Below are 18,278 nucleotides of genomic sequence, written 5' to 3' on the forward strand. Positions count from 1 at the left end.
CAGCACTATTTACAATAGCCAGGTCATGGAAACAACCTAAATGCCCATCAACAGATGAATGGATAAAGAAGATGTGGTACATGTATGTAATGGAATATTACTCAGCCATAAAAAGGAATGAGACTGGGTCATTTGTGGAGACATGGATGGACCTAGAGACTGTCATACAGAGTGAAGTAAGTCAGAAAGAGAAAAACAAATATCATATATATATATATTTTTAAATTTATTTAATTTATTTATTTATGGCTGTGTTGGGTCCTCGTTTCTGTGTTAGGGCTTTCTCTAGTTGCGGCAAGTGGGGGCCACTCTTCATTGCGGTGCGCGGGCCTCTCACCACCGCGGCCTCACTTTGTTGCGGACCACAGGCTCCAGACGCGCAGGCTCAGTAACTGTGGCTCACGGACCTAGTTGCTCCGTGGCATGTGAGATCTTCCCAGACCAGGGCTCGAACCCGTGTCCCCTGCATTGGCAGGCAGACTCTCAACCACTGTGCCTCCAGGGAAGCCCCAAATATCATATATTAACACATATATGTGGAATCTAGAAAAATGGTACAGATGAACTGGTTTGCAAAGCAGAACTAGAGACACAGCTGTAGAGAACAAACGTATGGACACTAGGGGGGAAGCGGGGGGGTGGGGTGGGATGAACTGGGAGATTGGGATTGACATATATACACTAATATGTATAAAATAGATGACTAATACGAACCTGCTGTATAAAATAAATAAAATAAAAAAATTTTTTAAAAAGAAGATGCTTAGTAAATATTTGCCCAATAAATGAATACCTCATTCATGACTTCTGTCTTAGTGAAGTATGAAGTAAGATGTCCAGAGAGGAAAGTGGTGGGATATGAGCAGTATGGGAAGAAAGACGAGAAAACATGCTACTAGAGAAACATAATACAATCATGAAGAAGTTGTAAATGCTCATTTGAAGTCTGTGATGAGTAATTTAAGAGAAAGCAACAGTGGCCGGGGAGAAAGTATTAGGTCAGTTCATGAGAATTCTCAATGAAGTTGAAGAACTTAAGCAATGTTCATACTTCAGTAAGAGTACCAGCAAAGGAAAGACAGGAGATGATGGTTGGAAAGAGACATATTTAGAATTCGGATTTCAGAGGTGGTACAATTTCTCATGATGCCAAGGCCCAGGAATGAATTGTAACAGTAGAAGAATTTTTTTGAAAATGTCCCCAGAGATGAGAAGGTAAAGGAACTGAAAGAAGAGGTTGATGGATGGACAGTTCAATCCCCAGAATGATGAGAAGAATAGGGGCAGAAATGAAAATCATGAACTAGGAGTTGAAGTCCCAAGAATGAGGGGCTTATCCACCTATGTCCATTGCAGGTGGTGGCAGTGGGGAGAGGACAGGAGTACATAGCCAGATGGCATAGGTTTCAGAGGAGCAGTGGGGTGGGGTTTTGCAAGAGAGAGGGGAGCAAGGGTTTAGGAATGTCAGTGAGGAGCCAGGAGACAACCAGCTCCGACTCTGGCCTTCAAGTGTATACACCTGAAACAAAAAGCAGCCTTCGTTTTAGAGGGTTGCAAGGAGATGGACCAGTTTCAGTTACATCGGGTAGGAGAGAGAAACCTTTGAAAAGCCTGATTATATGGGAGAGCTTGTTCATTGTGGAGCAGGAATTCCAGGGGACAAAGAGAAAGGGCTGAGGGGAGAAGGGAGGCTCACATTGGAGAATATCGAGACCTTTACGGGAATGAGAATAGTAGCGGATGCCTAAGTCTCAGAAGTCAGTAATGATGTGAGGCGTGGTGGAATGAATCCTGACGACCTTTGGAGGGAAGTAGGTGCACAACCAGGCCACCTGGCTGTTGCTGTCTCCCCTGGCTCTTATCATCCCAAGTGTGTCTCTTGGGCATTAAGGCAACTTACTTGGCCTTCACTTCAGAAAGTTTCCTTGGTATCATAGGCTTGCTGACACCAGGGAAAGATAGTTATAAATGTAAATCCATGTAATTTAATCAAGAAGATCATTTTTTAAATTATTTACGTCATCAAAGTTCAAATCAGTACATTAGATGTGCAGTGGAAATAACCCGTTTCATTGCTTCAAACTGAAGCCTTACACAAAACTTCCAGACGATGATATGTCACTCTTCCCCTTCCATTGGCCTCATAATCACCTTGAAACCAGTATAGTTGCCTCCAGACTGGACGATGAGCAGAAGGGAGAGATGTGAACATCCCATGTTAGAGAAGCAAAGCCCAGGAAGAGACCGGGAGGAGGAGGGCGCAGGTGGCAATACCACACCCTCTCAGGGAAGTTCCACTTCTCTGAGGGTGAGGCTCTTGGATTTGGAGACTAACAGCACTGCGCAGAACCACTTCTCAGGGACTGTAGTAAAGGGGAAAATGATTTGTGCCCGCAGACAGCCTTGCCCTCTGCCGAGTGCCCCATCAGGAGGTGTGCTTAGCAGACCCGTTTGCAAAGCTTCCAGAAGTCTCTGAAGTCACGCCCTCAGTAGAAACTCCTTCAAGGAAAACGGTTTGCAAGTATCTACTTTCACAGCCTCACCCTTCCTGTGGGGCACTGCATGGCCCACAGCGTGGAGAAGGGACAAACAAGCCAATCGGTTTTGACCTCCTTTCCGGAAGATTCCACGGCTACTAGAAGTTGAGATATTTTTTGGCATCATGTCGTCTGAAACATCTGAAAAAGAAAAACCTTGTAAATTGCAATCCAGGAGACAGTCTGTTGCTCTAATTATATTTCAGGTGTTGTTTGATCTGTTTTCTCTTCGCATTTAATTTCAGCCATCCTAATGATGGTTTTTTCTAGGCGGTGAAAAAGGTCCAGCCCTTTCTCTAGCCAGTTTACTTCATCAGTCGATGACAGATGTCCAGGGATGAAAAGTACATTATTAGCAACAAAACTGAGAATACAAACAGCAATGTGACAGGCACCTCCAGAGGGGCTGTCACCAACTCCCCGGGGCTAACTACCTGCGCATGAAGAAAAATAAGATTAAGATTACTGAGAACTTAAGGAGTGTTTTTTAAAATTCTAACACATATAGAAAATAGGGCATTCTCTACTTAGCACTGGGAAATGGATTAATCATAAATTCATGTTCCTCTAAAAAGTTATTTTAGACTTTTTTTAGCCAAAGATGAAGTGCTGTAATAAACCGTTTTTCATTAGTTTCTCAATGATAACGAAGGAATAGTGAGCTGAATTTTTTTAATAAAAGGGAAAAAAAGAAAGAAAGTGGAGGCAGCTTGGTATCGGGGAAAGGGTGGTCTTTTATAGCCACAGCCCTGAGTCCCTGCCCGTGTGAACCACAGTGAAGGACTGAATGTCTCTGTGACTCAGTGACCTCACCTGTCACTTCCAGGATAGACGGAGAGTGAAATGCATAGGCAAAGTGTGGGCACAGCCCTTGGCACAGAGTGGTAATTCAGTGAATGGTATCTCTGATGGGGATTTCTCTCCTCCAGGGGGAGAGCAGGAGACAGGTCCTGGGAGGGAATCCCCGGGTGCTTGTGGCTAAGACTTCACAGAAGCCAGAATTTAGTGGGGGAAAAGCAAGAACAGCCTGTGTAGGGGTTGCTTTTGTAGCTGTACCTGAGTGCCCCCAAAAGGATACTCTGGAAAATTCCACAGCAGAGCAAAAACAGCCCCCTTTCCTGCTCAGAGGATTTGAAAGGCTGCCATGGATTGCTGACAAGCTTCAACTCATTTTGACAGAACATTTGCCTGTTTTCCCAGATTTAGTTTTACCTAAGTATCCCTGTGCTTCAGATTTCTTGCAGTTTTAAAATTTAGCTTCCTTCTTACTGTCTTTTCTTAGGAAAGCATGGGAATTAAACATCACAAAGAGCCATTTGTGCCCTCCTCCACAGGACAGGCCTTTTGAGTGGTTTTCCAGCAGTGTGGGGTATTTGGGCCCAGTTCCTCCCCAGCCTGACCCCACGGGTCACCACTTGCACTTAGCATAGAGACAGTGGCCGGCAAGGAAGGGGAAACTAACTGGCCTCCATGGGACCTGGGACCCTGGCTTCATTATAGAACATTATTCTACCCAACCCAACTCTTCCAACTAGCAGCAGACCACCAAAGTGCAACCTCTATTTGATTATGCTCTAGCCTGACTCATTTTTAGATTCTTAAGATATGAGTTTATTGAAACTTCTGTGAATTTTATACTTTAAAATGAATATTTCCTGTTCTTAAGAGAATCCATGAGCATACACGTAAAAACTGAATAATTTATTCCCCAAATAAATAAAATATAAACCATACCAATGAGTTGAGATTTTACCTAGGTAAGTCATCTAACAGAATGTATTTTCACTATAATCTGACAAAATGTAGGAGGAACTTTTTATTTTTTTTCTTAGGTGCAGAACAGTATGCTTTGTTAATATTAACATTTATTTTAAACAATTTTTGCAAATATCCTGTCATGTCTAAATTATCTTAGTTATCTGTCTGTGGAGTATCCACTTTATGGAAGTATATCTAGAAATTTGCAAACTAGTTTTATTAACAGCTTAAACAGCATAAGTTGGCAAGTAAGTATTAATATACCTATCTACACGTACACAAGCACACACATAGATGCTCACTGTGATTCCAAAGACAAACAATGCCTAAGTGATTTTTAGAGAATTTGCTGCTTTTGAGCTCACCTGAGAATGGACTCCATACAGACCTAGTTCACGTTACAAATTAATCACATTCCTCCAAGTTAGTTCTATTTATAAATGCTATTCAACAGTGATAAGTAAAAAAGCCCTAGGAAGTAACACAAGTAGTGTCAAAGGATCAGTCATTGTTCCTTTCCACCATTTGCAGTCCATTTATCACTTTACCACTATTGTGTGTATTTTACACTCAGATGAGTACAGACATTCTGCTCTACTTCGTGCTAACTTGTCACAACTCTCCAGTAAGTACATAGTATGTTTCTTCCAGTGCACTATCAACTTTGTGCCAGTAAGTGGTTGAAAGGAATCTATGAAACTGTGGGTCATATCTTAAAGAAAACTACATAAAGATCTCTGCTAATGACATATGTGTAATTACATGTCTAAATTGTTTCCTTAGGATATTAAACTTTCTATGAATACTAGAACATTATTGGTCTAGGTCAAATGTTTTTCTTATACATTTCACAATGTTAAAAAAAAGAAATGCATTGAGTAATTGTAGGTTTTGATTCAGATGTTGTGTGTACTTTTTAATCAGAAATTACCAGACATGTAAGCTAAAATATTTGTCTTCCTTTAGAAAAGGAATTGTAATATAGATTGAATATAATAAAGTTATTTCTTATAAATTCCTTAGTTAATGAATGGAAAGAGGAACATAGTTTACACATTCTGTCAGAATTTGAGACTGTAACACATGTAGTCAGCAAGAATTTCTATAGTGTTAGTGCACTTTATCCATAGGTTAATAGGTTAACTTCATCCTAGAAAAAATATTATCGTAGTAATAAAATTGCTTAACTAAATTAAATAGATAGGTGATCTGTCATCAAATCAGTAAATAGCTAATGACTTAAGATCAATTTATTTAAACTAGAAAATAATTTATGTAGGTAAAAATCATCCTATACCACTCTGTTATTAATTCCCATTGTCATTGATTATTTTATTAGAATTCTTTAAGAATGGAGTTAAATTTTATTAATTCATCCTACAACTATTTATTGTGTACCAACTATGGACAAGATACTGTGCTGAATTCAGGAATGCAAATACGTGAAGGAAAGCGGGGAGTGCAGAGGGTCTACAGGGAGGTCTGAGGGGCTGGAGCACGTAGGTCCCATGACTCACAAAACCAGTAACCAGTCAAAGACCTCTGTCAGGACAAAGCCCCTCACTGAGTAAAGGGAAAGAGAAAGTCCAGTTGAAAATGGGGTAACAGAGTTGGGAGATCACAGAAATTGAGCCCTCATATTTTTTAACACTGCCCAAAAAACCAAATAGGAAACTGTAGAGCCATTAAGAGCTATTCTGAATCCTTCTTCCTCCTAAAATTTCAGAACTAATTTCATGTAAAGATGAGCGACAGAAAGGAACAAAGTAAAATCCCAACAGAAAAGAAACAAGGTCAAATCCCACACAAAGTTTTTAAGAGGAGATGCAGAGTGAAGAGCAGAACATTGTCCTGAGAGACAGTGAGAGTGTGTCAGCTGGTCATGCCCACCAGTTGGGTGAAAACTAAAATAACTATTCCAAAGGGAACTAAGTTATTAAGAAATTTCACAAGTACAAATAAATAACAACAGACATAGTCTTAAGAGAAATAGAAAGTGAAAAGAAAGAAAATTCTAAAAAATGAAAATCAAGTAAGATAAACTAACTTTACCCAACTTCTAAATCAGTCAAGAGAAGTTGATTGATTTAGAAATTAGGTAAAGAAAATCCAATATAGGTACACTAGAAAGCCCATAAGAAAAACATCAAAGCAAGAGAATGGAGCAAATACTAAAAAATTAAATTCAGTACAACGTTCCTGACATAGCATGCATGTGAATATTGATCAGAAAATGACCAGCACCAAGACATATTCTAATAAAATTACTAGATTCTAAAGAAAAAGAAAAAGAAATCCTTTGGGCATCTGAACAAAAAGCTCAATTCACTTATAAAGGAAAAAAATAAAATTAGATTGTCATAGGCTTGCCCATAACACTTTACATCAGAACATAGAGTAAGACATTTAAGATACTTGAGGGGGAAAAATATGAACCCAGGACTTTATAACCGGCCAAACTCATTTTCAAGAATCAAGGCCCCAAATGAACTGTCACTGAGCAAGAATTCAGTGAATATTTTTCCAATGAGATCTTTCTGAGGAATTTATACTAGAGAACAAGCTTCAAACAATCAAATTGCTGATCAGACATTAACATAAGGACTGGTGATGAGTATTAAGTGTGTGTGTGTGTGTGTGTGTGTGTGTGTGTGTGTAGCATTAAGCTTACATGAGAATTAGGAGAAAGAAAGCATAGTGTGAAATGGCCCTATATTTCAACAATTTAGATACAGTATTATTATTGGAAAAATTTGGCAGGAGAATGGGTAGAGCACATGAAAATATATTTGAAGTTTTTAGTAATCACATTCATGGTGATAATATTGTTATTCTCATTCTAAAATCATGGTGTGTACAATGTGAGCTAAAGCAAGTGAGCTATTATGGAACATTGTGATTCTATTATTCTCTGCGTTCTTGAGAACCAGTGTAGAAAAAGGGCAACACAGATGTAAAACAGAAAATATTACATAAAACTCTGTAGTTCTGAAATACCTACCCTCTTAGCAAATTTAAGTCTACAATATAGAATTATTAGCTGTGTTCCCCAGGCTGTACCTGAGATCCCAAGAATGTATCCATCTTGCAAAACTGAAACTTTGTACCCATTTTGGATAGGACAAAACAGAAGGTTAAACAGTCCAGTGGTACAGAGCTGAGCAGAGGAGTTCAATAAATATTTATTGGAATCATTCACGGTGATATGAGGGGATGCTGTGTGCCAAAGCCACACAAGGGTGGGAATGGTGGAGGAATGGCTTGCTTCTTCATATGAGTCTGACCAAACTCCACCTGGCTTAAAGCCAACTTCCTGTCTGCTCTGCACGTGCTGCTGAGTGTTGGTGCAGAAAAGCAGGCAATTCTACCGACTAGCTTCCTCTAAATTCATAATCACTGTTCAAATGGGCTGTTAGTGCCGCCCAGCAATAATCCTGACTCCAAACATTCCCTCCCCTTTATCGTTCGTACCTTTTCTGCTCGTCTCAAATTTCCAAAACCTCCTTTGTCTGCACCTGGGCCCCAGCACTCTGCCCTCGTCCTGTCTGAGGCCTCACCCTCTACTCATCCTTTAGATCCCATTCCCTCACCTACTCACGGGCGTCATCAGTTGCCATCCTCTTCTCACTCATTCCCTTCAGCCTACTAACATCCTGTTATTTCTCCATTTTCAAAAATCCCTTTACAGTCCCACAGCCCTCCCAGCTGCTGTCCGCCTGTCTCTGCTGCCCCTTTCAGTCAAACTCCTAGAAAAAAGTGTCCACCCTCACCTCCTGGAATTTGTCTCCTCCAGTTCTCTCTTGACTCCACTCCCATAAGGCCTCTGGCTCCATGACTCCACTGAAATGGCCCCTGTTGAGATCGCAGTGGCACCTCCATTTCTAACAACAGCCAGTGTTCAGTAATTGGCTTATCTGCAGCCTTTGACACAATTTATCATGGCACACACACCCTCCTTGAAATACTGTGTTCCCTTGTCTTCCAGGACACCTACATTCTTCTCATTTTCCACCTGCCTAATAGGCTGCTTCTTCTCAGTCTCCTCTGCTGGCTCCTTCTCCGCATCCCCACAAAGGTTAGGTAATCTCATCCAGTCTCATGGCTGTTGAGATAACACAGGGTCGTACTGTCAAATCAGACTTACAAGAATCGTAGATGTAACCCAGTGTCAATCTTTACTAATAATTTCCAGGATGCTGGTAATGATGTGACACAGAAAAAATACAGGGAAACCCCACCTCATTTAACACAGCTATGCATGTCCTTTCTCAGCATATTGGGAGGTACTCTAGGCAAGAGTCAATACATGAGGTCTCCGGGAAGTTCATGGAATGATCACTAACATGAAATCTCTCAGTTATATAAACTGTCTCATCATTCATCACTTGATGAAATGTCTTCATTATCCCTTAACAATTGCATAGCTTATGACATTTTCAGAGAGCCTTACCTCATAAATTCATATATTCTAGTTTACTGTAGGCAAACTTAGACCAAGTGTTTCCTGCTAAATGCATTCCATAGATAAGAACTCTTTTCTAGTAAATGCCATTGTATATAAGTACCATTAGCATATTTACAAGGGGATTTGACCAACGCATCTTTCTTTTTTTGCTGGGGTCAGAAATATGAGAAAATGGAGAGTAGGCCTGATGCTACCCCTTTCCTTTCCAGCTCTACGTGCACCTATGACTTCACAGTCGGTGTCTACAACCGGCAACTTTCTCCTAAATTCCAAAGCCATACATTCAACTAGCCACTCAACATTTTGACTTAGCTGTGTAAGAGGTTTTCAAAATGAATATGAGCACAATAGAAATAATGCTTCCTTTTCTCAACTCCCTAAACACACAGACACACACACACATAGGCACACACGAATACACACACACCTTTCTTCTTCCAAGTCCCCCCATCTCAGTAATAGTCTCTCCTGCCCTCTCCCTGCCCTCTGTCTTCTCAGGGAAAAACATTACCTCCTGCTTGATTTCCTTTCCTCTCACACCACATATCCAACCTGCCTAAAAAAATTTGCCATTTCTACCTTCAAAATATATCCAAAACTCAACCACTGCTCCATCCCTACCTCAATCACTGCTTTCCTGATTCAAGCCACCACCATCTCTCCATGGACCTTGCTGAAATAACCTCTGACCTGCTTCTCTGCTTCCTGCTTCCGTCCTTGTCCCCACGAGTCTATTCTGAACATATCAGCCAGATGGCTATCTTTAAGAGATTAGTCGCATTGTGTCATCCACAGCTCGAAAGTCCCCAGGGGTTCCCAAATCTCTCAGAATAACAGCCAGAGTTCTTATAAAGGCCTTCAGGGATCTATACATCCTGGATCCCCATTAACTCTCTGACTTCATCTACTATTACCCACCCCCCCACACACACACACGCCCATTCACTTTACTTCAGACACACTGGCCTCTTTGCAGTACCTCAAACAACCCAAGCCCATGCAGCCTCTGGACCTTTATAATGCTCCATATTCAGCCAGGAAAGCTCATTCCCCCAGGTGGCACGTGGCTTGCTTTTCTAATCTCCTTCAGATGTTGGCTTAAATGCAGCTTCTTCATAAGGCATTCCCTATTCCCTGATCACCTCTTTAAAATTGTAATTCCCATCTTCCCCAGGATCTATCTCTTCTTAGTTTTTTATTCTCCTCCCCACTTATCACCATCTGAAATACTATAGTTTAACCTTTCCGTATTTACTGTTCTAGTCTTATGGATGAGAGCAGAGATGTCTGTTTTGTTTAGGGTTGTATTCCCAACACCCACAGTAGTGTCTGGCACATAGTAGGCGCTCAGTAAATGTTGCATGAATTAATTAACTGTCAGATCCATTTGAGTTGATCTGAGTTTAGAAGAGAGTATGATCAAATAATGCAAGGAGAACAATAACTTAGGGCTGTGACAAGGAAGACTTTGCAAAGTGTGCTGTGCAATTTGAGGTTTATTCTGCAAGCTGGGGACACCGTTAAAGGGAAATGAGCCAAGCAACGGCACAGAGAAATGAAGTCAGGGATAAAAGAAATCATGCTTTAAGAATAAGAATAATGATGAAAGGAAAATTTTATTCTTTAACAGAAAAACAGCAGTCTTTCTTCGTCAAGCTGAATATGCTCATTGATACCATGTGGGCTGCTAACAGTTACCAGGGGTGGAACACTGGGACCTATTTTCAAAACGGTTTTAAAAAATCGATAGACTCCTGAGTAGAGGCATGAAAATATACTCTGTGATGACATTGATAGTGATGCGTTATGAATGTCCATAACTTAAAGTATAGATATGTTCCCTAAAATTTGTATGAAAAAGTCTACTAAATGCAATTGGTAGTAGTAGTAAAGTCTACTAAATGCAATTGGTAGTAGTATTTTAAAAAATCAAACTTGGAAAAATCTATTTTTTGAGGATAAATTTCTAGAAATTCGAAGAACCCATGCCTCACTTATTTGTTTTGTCAGCTGGAACTGGGAGACTTTCTCTAGGTTGTACCACACCTTACCCACCTCCAGCCCCCCCAGTTTTTACAGAAACAGACTAACAAGAAAACCCCCGAATCACCAACTATTAACATTTTGGTAGAACAGCACATCTTGGTGTCTGTATTATCACTTTGAAAAACTCACTTTCTCTTTGCAGTACAACCGGTACCAGCAATATGGCGCCGAAGAGTGCGTGCTGCAGATGGGGGGCGTGTTGTGCCCCAGCCCGGGCTGCGGAGCAGGGCTGCTTCCTGAGCCCAGCCAGAGGAAGGTCACCTGCGAAGGGGGCAGAGACCTGGGCTGCGGGGTGAGTACCAGCCACAGCCCTGGCTCTTGACCGTGTATTTGTTTGCTTTGGCAAATTGGCTAAGATTGCTTTATTTTCATTTTCCATTTGGACTCAGACATCTTTGATATATAAGAAAATAGATTTTTAAATTCTTAACAGGATACCATATATATATATATATATATATATATATATATATATATATATATATATATGTATTGAAGGGGAGGTAAGATTTTCTGCTTTAATTGCTATCCAAGTGTTTACTCTAAGACGTGAATTACTTGGTCAGCCTTTTAAACTTTTCTTCCAGTGCTCAGCTAATTCAGAGCAAAAATGTGTGATTTCTTAATTCAGGCATTAAGTAGACAGGAGTGAAGGAGAAAGAGAATTCCTCATCTTAGCGTGATGTCTTAGTAACATTGTTTGCCTAAGTAGTTCAAGAAATAAAATGAAGATTAATATGGAAAACTTGAAATGTTATTGTGTCATAAAAATCATTTTAAATCGAGATGAGCAAAACTTAATGGTGCCTCTTAGGGAAGCAGAATAAGAAACACAGAAAATGTTTGTTCTAAGAGGTCAAACCAATATGACCTAGACAGCTTCTTGAATGGATCTATGGCTGCGAGCTGACAGCGAAGGGGTGAGGGAAGCATAAATCAAACGCAAATAGGCTGACCAAGTTATAGGTTGAAATGACAAATGGATAATAATCCTGATATTAAATTTCATGCAGGCCAGAAAAAGAAGTGTATGTGCTTATAAAATGGTTATTGAATTGTGATGGGAAAGCATTTCTTTTAAAATTGCAACTTCATGACGAGTTTTGTGGACGGAGGGGTATGGATGGCAGAGGGGTATTACCCAAGCCTAATTTTTGGCTGAGCGTTGTGATTTACCTGTGCATAAACTGGCATCTGTCACCCTTCGTAAAACTCCGTATCGGTCATGGAGTGCAGCTTAACGAGCCCTGGGCTGAGTGATAAAGCAGAGTAAGTGGAAGGTGAGAAATAAAGAGGCACCATGATGCCTAAGCAGAAGGAAATACCTCTGGATTAATAATGGTGATTGCATTAGGATGAAAACTCAGGTCATGTCTGCTAGCCTTAGAAATTATGGAAATCAAACTCCACTTCCCAGCTTTAGTCTTCATCGTTTACTGTATAATCTGCACCGATTGCACGTGGCCTCAGCAAGCTGCCAAATTCTGGGATGAGAATTTCTAGCAAATGTTTTCTTTTAAAACGAGAGTTACAATCGCTTTTAACTAATGGCTCAATTATATGCTTCTACCTGCTAACTGCTCCTGTTGTTCCATTCTCTAAAGCTGGGGGGTTCCTTTGACCCATCTTCTGCATTCAGTTGTTCATCTTGCTCTAAGAATTTTGAAGGTTTATGTAATTTAAGATTTGAACATCTTTCTCTTCCCTTTTCTACATACATATTTGAACTCCAAATCATGGAAAATTACCTTGGAAGTAAATTGAATTGCTTTAAGATCTTTGGATTAAGAGAGTTTGGGGGCAACCCTTACCTAAAGGAGAATGGTTATCTTCAGGGTGTTTCTTTGGAAGTTCTAGGCAATGTGTTTCATTTTTATTTATTCTGTTTTGTTATTGCGGGGGTGGTAGGGGATGCTTGTTGTTTCATATATTACTTATCTATTGCTGCATAACAAAGAAGCCCAAATTTGAACCTTTTAATTAATAAACATTTTAATCTCACAGATTCTAAGGGTCAGGAATCCCTGAGTAGCTTAGCTGGGTGGTTCTGGCTGAGAGTCCCATGAGGTTGGAGTCAAGCTCGGCTGTAGTTAACCCAAGGCTTGACTGGGGCTGGAAGATCCACTTCCAAGATGGCTTGACCACATGACTCTTGGCCAAAAATACCTCAGTTCCTCACTGGCTAGTGGCCCTCACCACATGGCTCTCTTCTTGGGCTACTTGTCCTCAGAATGGTAGTTAACTTACCTGGAGCAACTGATCCAACAGACAGAGCAAAGATAAAGCCACAGTGACCTGCTCTCCAAGTCTGTACACCATCACTTCTGCTTTATTCCATTGGTCAACACTGAGTACTAGATCCAGCACCCCCCACAAAGGGAAGGAAATTAGGCTCCATCTTAAAGGAAAGGGTACCAAGGAATACATGGACATATTTTGAACCACCACTGTTTGTAATTTGAAGAAGTTGAAAAAAGAACAAAGAGAAATGATTTTCTAAACTATGCACTTAACTTGATGCTTTCTTTTCCCTCCCTGCCTTTTATGCCCCAATCCCCGTAAGCTTTTTCAGACTGATGCAAATTCCTATTGCTTTGCCTTCTCAAAGGCATAAATTGACCTCATCATTGCTCTTTTTCTTCAAATCCTCAACTTTCACAAAAGGATTTTAACCCAACTTACATGCCTTTGGGATTCTTGTAGTGGTTGAAAAGGAGATTGGGTTGTATGACTTAGATCCACATACTGGCTCCATCAACTACCAGTGGTCCTAACCTTTCTGTGCCTCAGTCTCCTCACCTCTAAAATACGGTGTCTTATAATGACCCTGTATGAGACCATTATGAATATTAAATGAGCTAATGGATATAAAATGCTTAGAACAGTGCTTGGCATTATGTATATATCTATTTAATATTTAATCAAAAGCTTAATCAGTATTTATCAAAAGCTCACCTGAAAGACCTAATATTCAAGGAAAATTAACTACAGGACACTTGTTTGATCCTCTCTTCCAAATATTCTAAAATATACCCCTGAATCAAGCCAGATCTACAGCAGGGAATTAGGTACCTAGGCCTCACTATTTTAGCCCTTCAAAGAATTGCTTTCCCTACATAGTAATTTGGTGCCATTTGTTTATATTGTGGTCACTGTACAGGGAACTTGATGTGTGTGGTTCAGGACATCCCAGTGGGCTTTTCTGTGAGGAACCATGGTGCCTATTCCAGGTTCATTATGCTTGTCCTGAGGAAAGTTGTCCTGGAGGACATTGCGAATTATGCAACTACTAAGGGTTCCCCCTGAAAGCTGACTGCTGGGAAACCTAGAGCCACATTTGTGGGCCAGCTACAGCGTAGAAGTGGGTCACTAATAGAATGGATTTGGAAGCTTATTTCCTGGCTTCACTTTTTTACTTCTTTCTCTTCCCTTTTCCTGGTACATGCTGTTTTGCTGTGATTTGTACACCCTTGTAAGCTGGTGGTCTTTTCTGGATTTACAGGTGGTAATGGAAAGCTGTTGTGTGGAAGAAATCGTGGTTAGTTTATGTCGTTTCAGAGGCAGAACAGGGCCCAATAAGTAGAAGTTAGAGGAAGATGAATCTCTGCTCAGTGTTTGCTCTAGCACCATGGACAGCAGCCACAAAACAGGCTGCCATGGGAGCAGTGAACCCCTCACCCTAGGCAGTGCTCAAGGAAAGTAACTGATAGCAAAGCTATGGAAGAATCACAGAGTCTTGGACGTGCTTCTCAGGCTGTAGTTTACAGGTTTATTGTAAGGTATCTGCGAATCCACCTGTGCTTAATTTGTCCTCAACTGGCAACTCTTATTATGTGGGTATCCAAGAAATGCTTGATGTTACAAACAGGATCTCATGCATAAAAATGGTTGAGAACCAAATTCCCTGTCATTCACAGAATTTAAAAATTCAGCCTTCCAGGTACATTGTGAGGTGCCCACGGACACACAGTTTTAGAGCTGAGGAACACCTGTGTACTGAGCTCCAAACTGTAGAGTTCTAATCTCATCAGTCAGCCCACCACCGCATGCCTGGATGGTCCCCCATACGTCCGTGATTGCTGTTGTGCACAGTTTCCATCTGAAGACACAAACGCCAGCATTTTCATTGTCTTTGGCTCCTTTAAAATAGGTGCTAAGGTTAGTATTTACGACTCTCTTATTCAAACATGTAGTGTTATTCCCTGGAAAATCAGATTAGCTGATCCTTTGCTCCCCTATATCACTAGGCTTAACTGTTACCCAGAGAGCAGTGTACATTAGCTAATAAAGGAAGGTAAGGATTTCCATTTAAATGATAATATCAGTCCAGCTAGGAAAGGCCTGATAGATGTGTGATGGTTGCAGCAAAATTTTTACCATTATGAAGAATTATCCGAGCTTAAGTGCCACCTCCCAGGGTTCAAGTTGAAGTGTTACACTTGTTTCATGCCTTCATAGTCTTGTCCTCAGTAAATTCATGTATATGGAGTTCAACATTCATTGAATGACTCAGTGAATGAATGAATGAATCATAACAATGTAGAAGTAATATGAATACACTGTCACTTTTATTTTCAAATACTAATCATCCTTTACCCCAATATTAGAATTACTTACGTTGCCTCAACATGAACCTCTTCAAAAAATATGAAATATGTAGTGTTTTACTTATACACATAGTACATAATTCAGAACACCAAAATATACTAAGTTCAGAGATCCATGAAAAGTCAGTTAGGAACCTGAAAATCCTGCAAAAATTACAGAGTTTATATGCCCTATCGAAGGCCACACAGCCAAATGAAGAATTCAGTACATCTGATGTAAAAAATGTCTTAGTCTTGGGAGCACTGAGATTTTCGTTTTGACACAGCACAGAATATTTTTACATGGATAAACAGAACTCAACGAAGAATATGTTTTGGGATCAAATAGGCTGACCTTACTCTCTGCTAACCCTTGGTCATATTTTTACTACTGCTCATAAAAATATTAATTGGTTTCCTGAGGAATTCGTGTTATGCATTATTCTTTTTCTGGCCTCATTGCTATTCATCAGAACTATCTCACTAACTTTTATGGTACCGATGTAAAATGTTGACATGTTTAATACTGGAAAACAGCAACAAAATATGGAATACATTATACTCACTGACCTGGGAAAACAAAAAGCTATAGCAATCAAACCTTGTGAGTTTTCTATAAATAAAACATCTTTATCTTATTTGGTGTTATTTTGGGATGTTATATGTCTGAGAGATAATTTCTTAAAATAATACTAGGAATTGAATAAAGAGTTTTCTGTTTTAAATTAGAAATTCAGGGACAAGATTTAACAACCGAAAAAAAATTCGTACTCATTTAAATGAAAACCGGAGATCTTTAAAAAAAAATCGTTAAACTGACCATTAGTTAAGGAAATTAAATAGAATTTCTTAAGGCATCTGATAGTCACTCCCTCCTTTAATGAGTAGCGTGCGTTGCTCTGAGGCAGATTTATCAAGGAGCTAATGAAACGTTCGCCTTGGGCTCCTCACTTCCACAGACCCCCTCCAAGCCCTCTTAACCAGGTTTGTATTCTTGCATTGTTTTCCTTGAAGAGGGTCTCAAAAATTGTAGAACCTAAAGTTACAAAGGCTCCATCCAACCTGGATCTAGACCTGTGCAAGGACGGGGTATGACCTGCTACATGCAAAGAAATTTTTGTTGAAAGCACTTATAACGATATCATTAATATATTGTTGAAGATTTTAGTTAAATGAGAGTTCAACCCTCATTTTTAGCCCTTATATAGGAAAGGAGTCGATGTAGACAAATGGAGATACCTATTCCTTTCCTCAAAGATCTAATTATTGAGTTAAAAACTTCACAAATAGATGGGAAGCCCTTTCATTTCAATATGTGGGGCTCAGAAACAGAAAGTCAGCAGATGGTCAATATTTAATAAGAAAAAGAAAAAGAGAGTGGTTACTTTTCCAATTCTTTAAAGATATTTTAATTTTATAAAAATACATAATTTAACTAAATTATGTGAAGTATTTTGAAAACTATATAGAGTTCTCCCTTTTTTCCAAAGAAGAATAGAGATTAAATTCTAGACTCTAGGTATGTGTGGCTTATATTGTAATGCTTTCAAGGAGACACCAAAAAGGACAGGTTTTTTCCATTATGTCTAAACGTGGGTTTGTCAGCGTTAAGCTCCAGGTTGTAACCCTTCCTTGCTTTTGCCTCAACCCCCTGGCCTCTCTAGCATGTAGAGCATGGAATCAAATCTTGTTGACACATTATTTTTTGATATACAAATGTTCTCTATCAGAAAGTATTTTTAAAAGAAAGTGAATGTTGCAAAATGTCAGAAATATGCATTCCGTGTTTATTTGACAAGTGTCCAAAAATCTAATTTAAACACTAAGACTGGCTCATTTGCAGAGTGGAAATAAGTCTTGCTAGACTTTCTGCTTGTGAGCCAGCTTGAAGTGCAAAGATAGAAAGCTCTGGAGAGTATTTATTTTAATTAAAGAAACTGTTCATAAATGTACAAACAAGTTCTGCATAACATTGCTCTGGAAAACATTTAGCAATTGGCAAATGTTCCTAGAAAGTATTCTGCAATCTGAAATAGAAATATATATTTTCTAACCCAACACAGAGCCAGTGACCTTTCCATGTGTCTTTAGCTATTTTTTGTTAAAATAAGGGAAGTATGAAATAATTATACTCTTTCAAAATGATAAGCTCCATCTCTTTGAAAAATGTGTTAGGAAATCAATTTTGTGGCAAATTGAATAGAGGAGACTTCTTCAGCTCTACCAGCTACAAGAGAGCTCAGAACATTTTGGAAAACAGGTTTCTACTGAACATAACATAGCTCCTCTGCGTTCATTTTGATTCTGCCCTCACCTCAGTCTAGGGCTGTGCTGTTCAATATGGTAGCCACTGACCACAAGTGGCTATTTAAATTAAAATTAAATAAAATTTAAAATTAGGTTTCTCAGTCACAGTAGCTACATTTGAGGTATTCAGTGGCCACATGTGGCCTCCAGCTACTGGACTAAACCATTCAGAGAGCATGTTTTCATCAATATCACAGAAAGTTCCATGGGGCAGAGAGAACAGCTATAAGACATCGCCCAAGGAGAAGCATTCACAAACTCAGACATTCCTGTGTCTCACACATAAGCGCTTTGACCTCTTCAATTCTAGTTAAGAAGAAAAATCTTTGCAGCAATTAAAGCAATTTCCTACGTTAAAAAAAAAAAAAATGTAGAGCAGTGTTCTACAAAGTGATGCTCGTATAGTACAGGCCCAAGGAATGTTATGTACTAGGAGGAGGGTTGGAATCGGGGACAGAGAGCCTGGGCCAAGATCCGTGACCAAATAGCTTGGAAGCACACAGTAAGCTCGATTAAACAGGGCTTTTTTTCTGTCGGACTTAAAGTTTTCCATATGCAAACACGCATTTGCCTGAACAA

The 18,278-nt window shown here is 39.7% G+C and overlaps 1 protein-coding gene across 15 annotated transcripts in view; it reads left to right on the top strand.

Moving 5' to 3' along the window:
* PRKN (parkin RBR E3 ubiquitin protein ligase) overlaps nt 1-18,278 on the top strand; it is a 1,304,064-nt gene that overhangs the window by 1,080,371 nt on the left and 205,415 nt on the right. For 14 of the 15 annotated variants that reach the window (XR_014248121.1, XM_082404597.1, XM_082404598.1 and 11 more), the window contains one exon: nt 10,949-11,098. Coding sequence is in view for 13 of the 15 variants with exons in the window: in XM_082404597.1 (XP_082260723.1) it covers nt 10,949-11,098 (150 nt within the window). In the remaining 2 variants the exon portion in view is untranslated. Of the gene's footprint in view, nt 1-10,948; nt 11,099-18,278 lie in introns of those variants that run through there. The other variant, XM_082404594.1, reaches the window with a different exon arrangement.

Source organism: Balaenoptera borealis (assembly GCF_965194805.1).
Source record: "Balaenoptera borealis genome assembly, chromosome: 9".
NCBI classification, from domain to species: domain Eukaryota; kingdom Metazoa; phylum Chordata; class Mammalia; order Artiodactyla; family Balaenopteridae; genus Balaenoptera; species Balaenoptera borealis.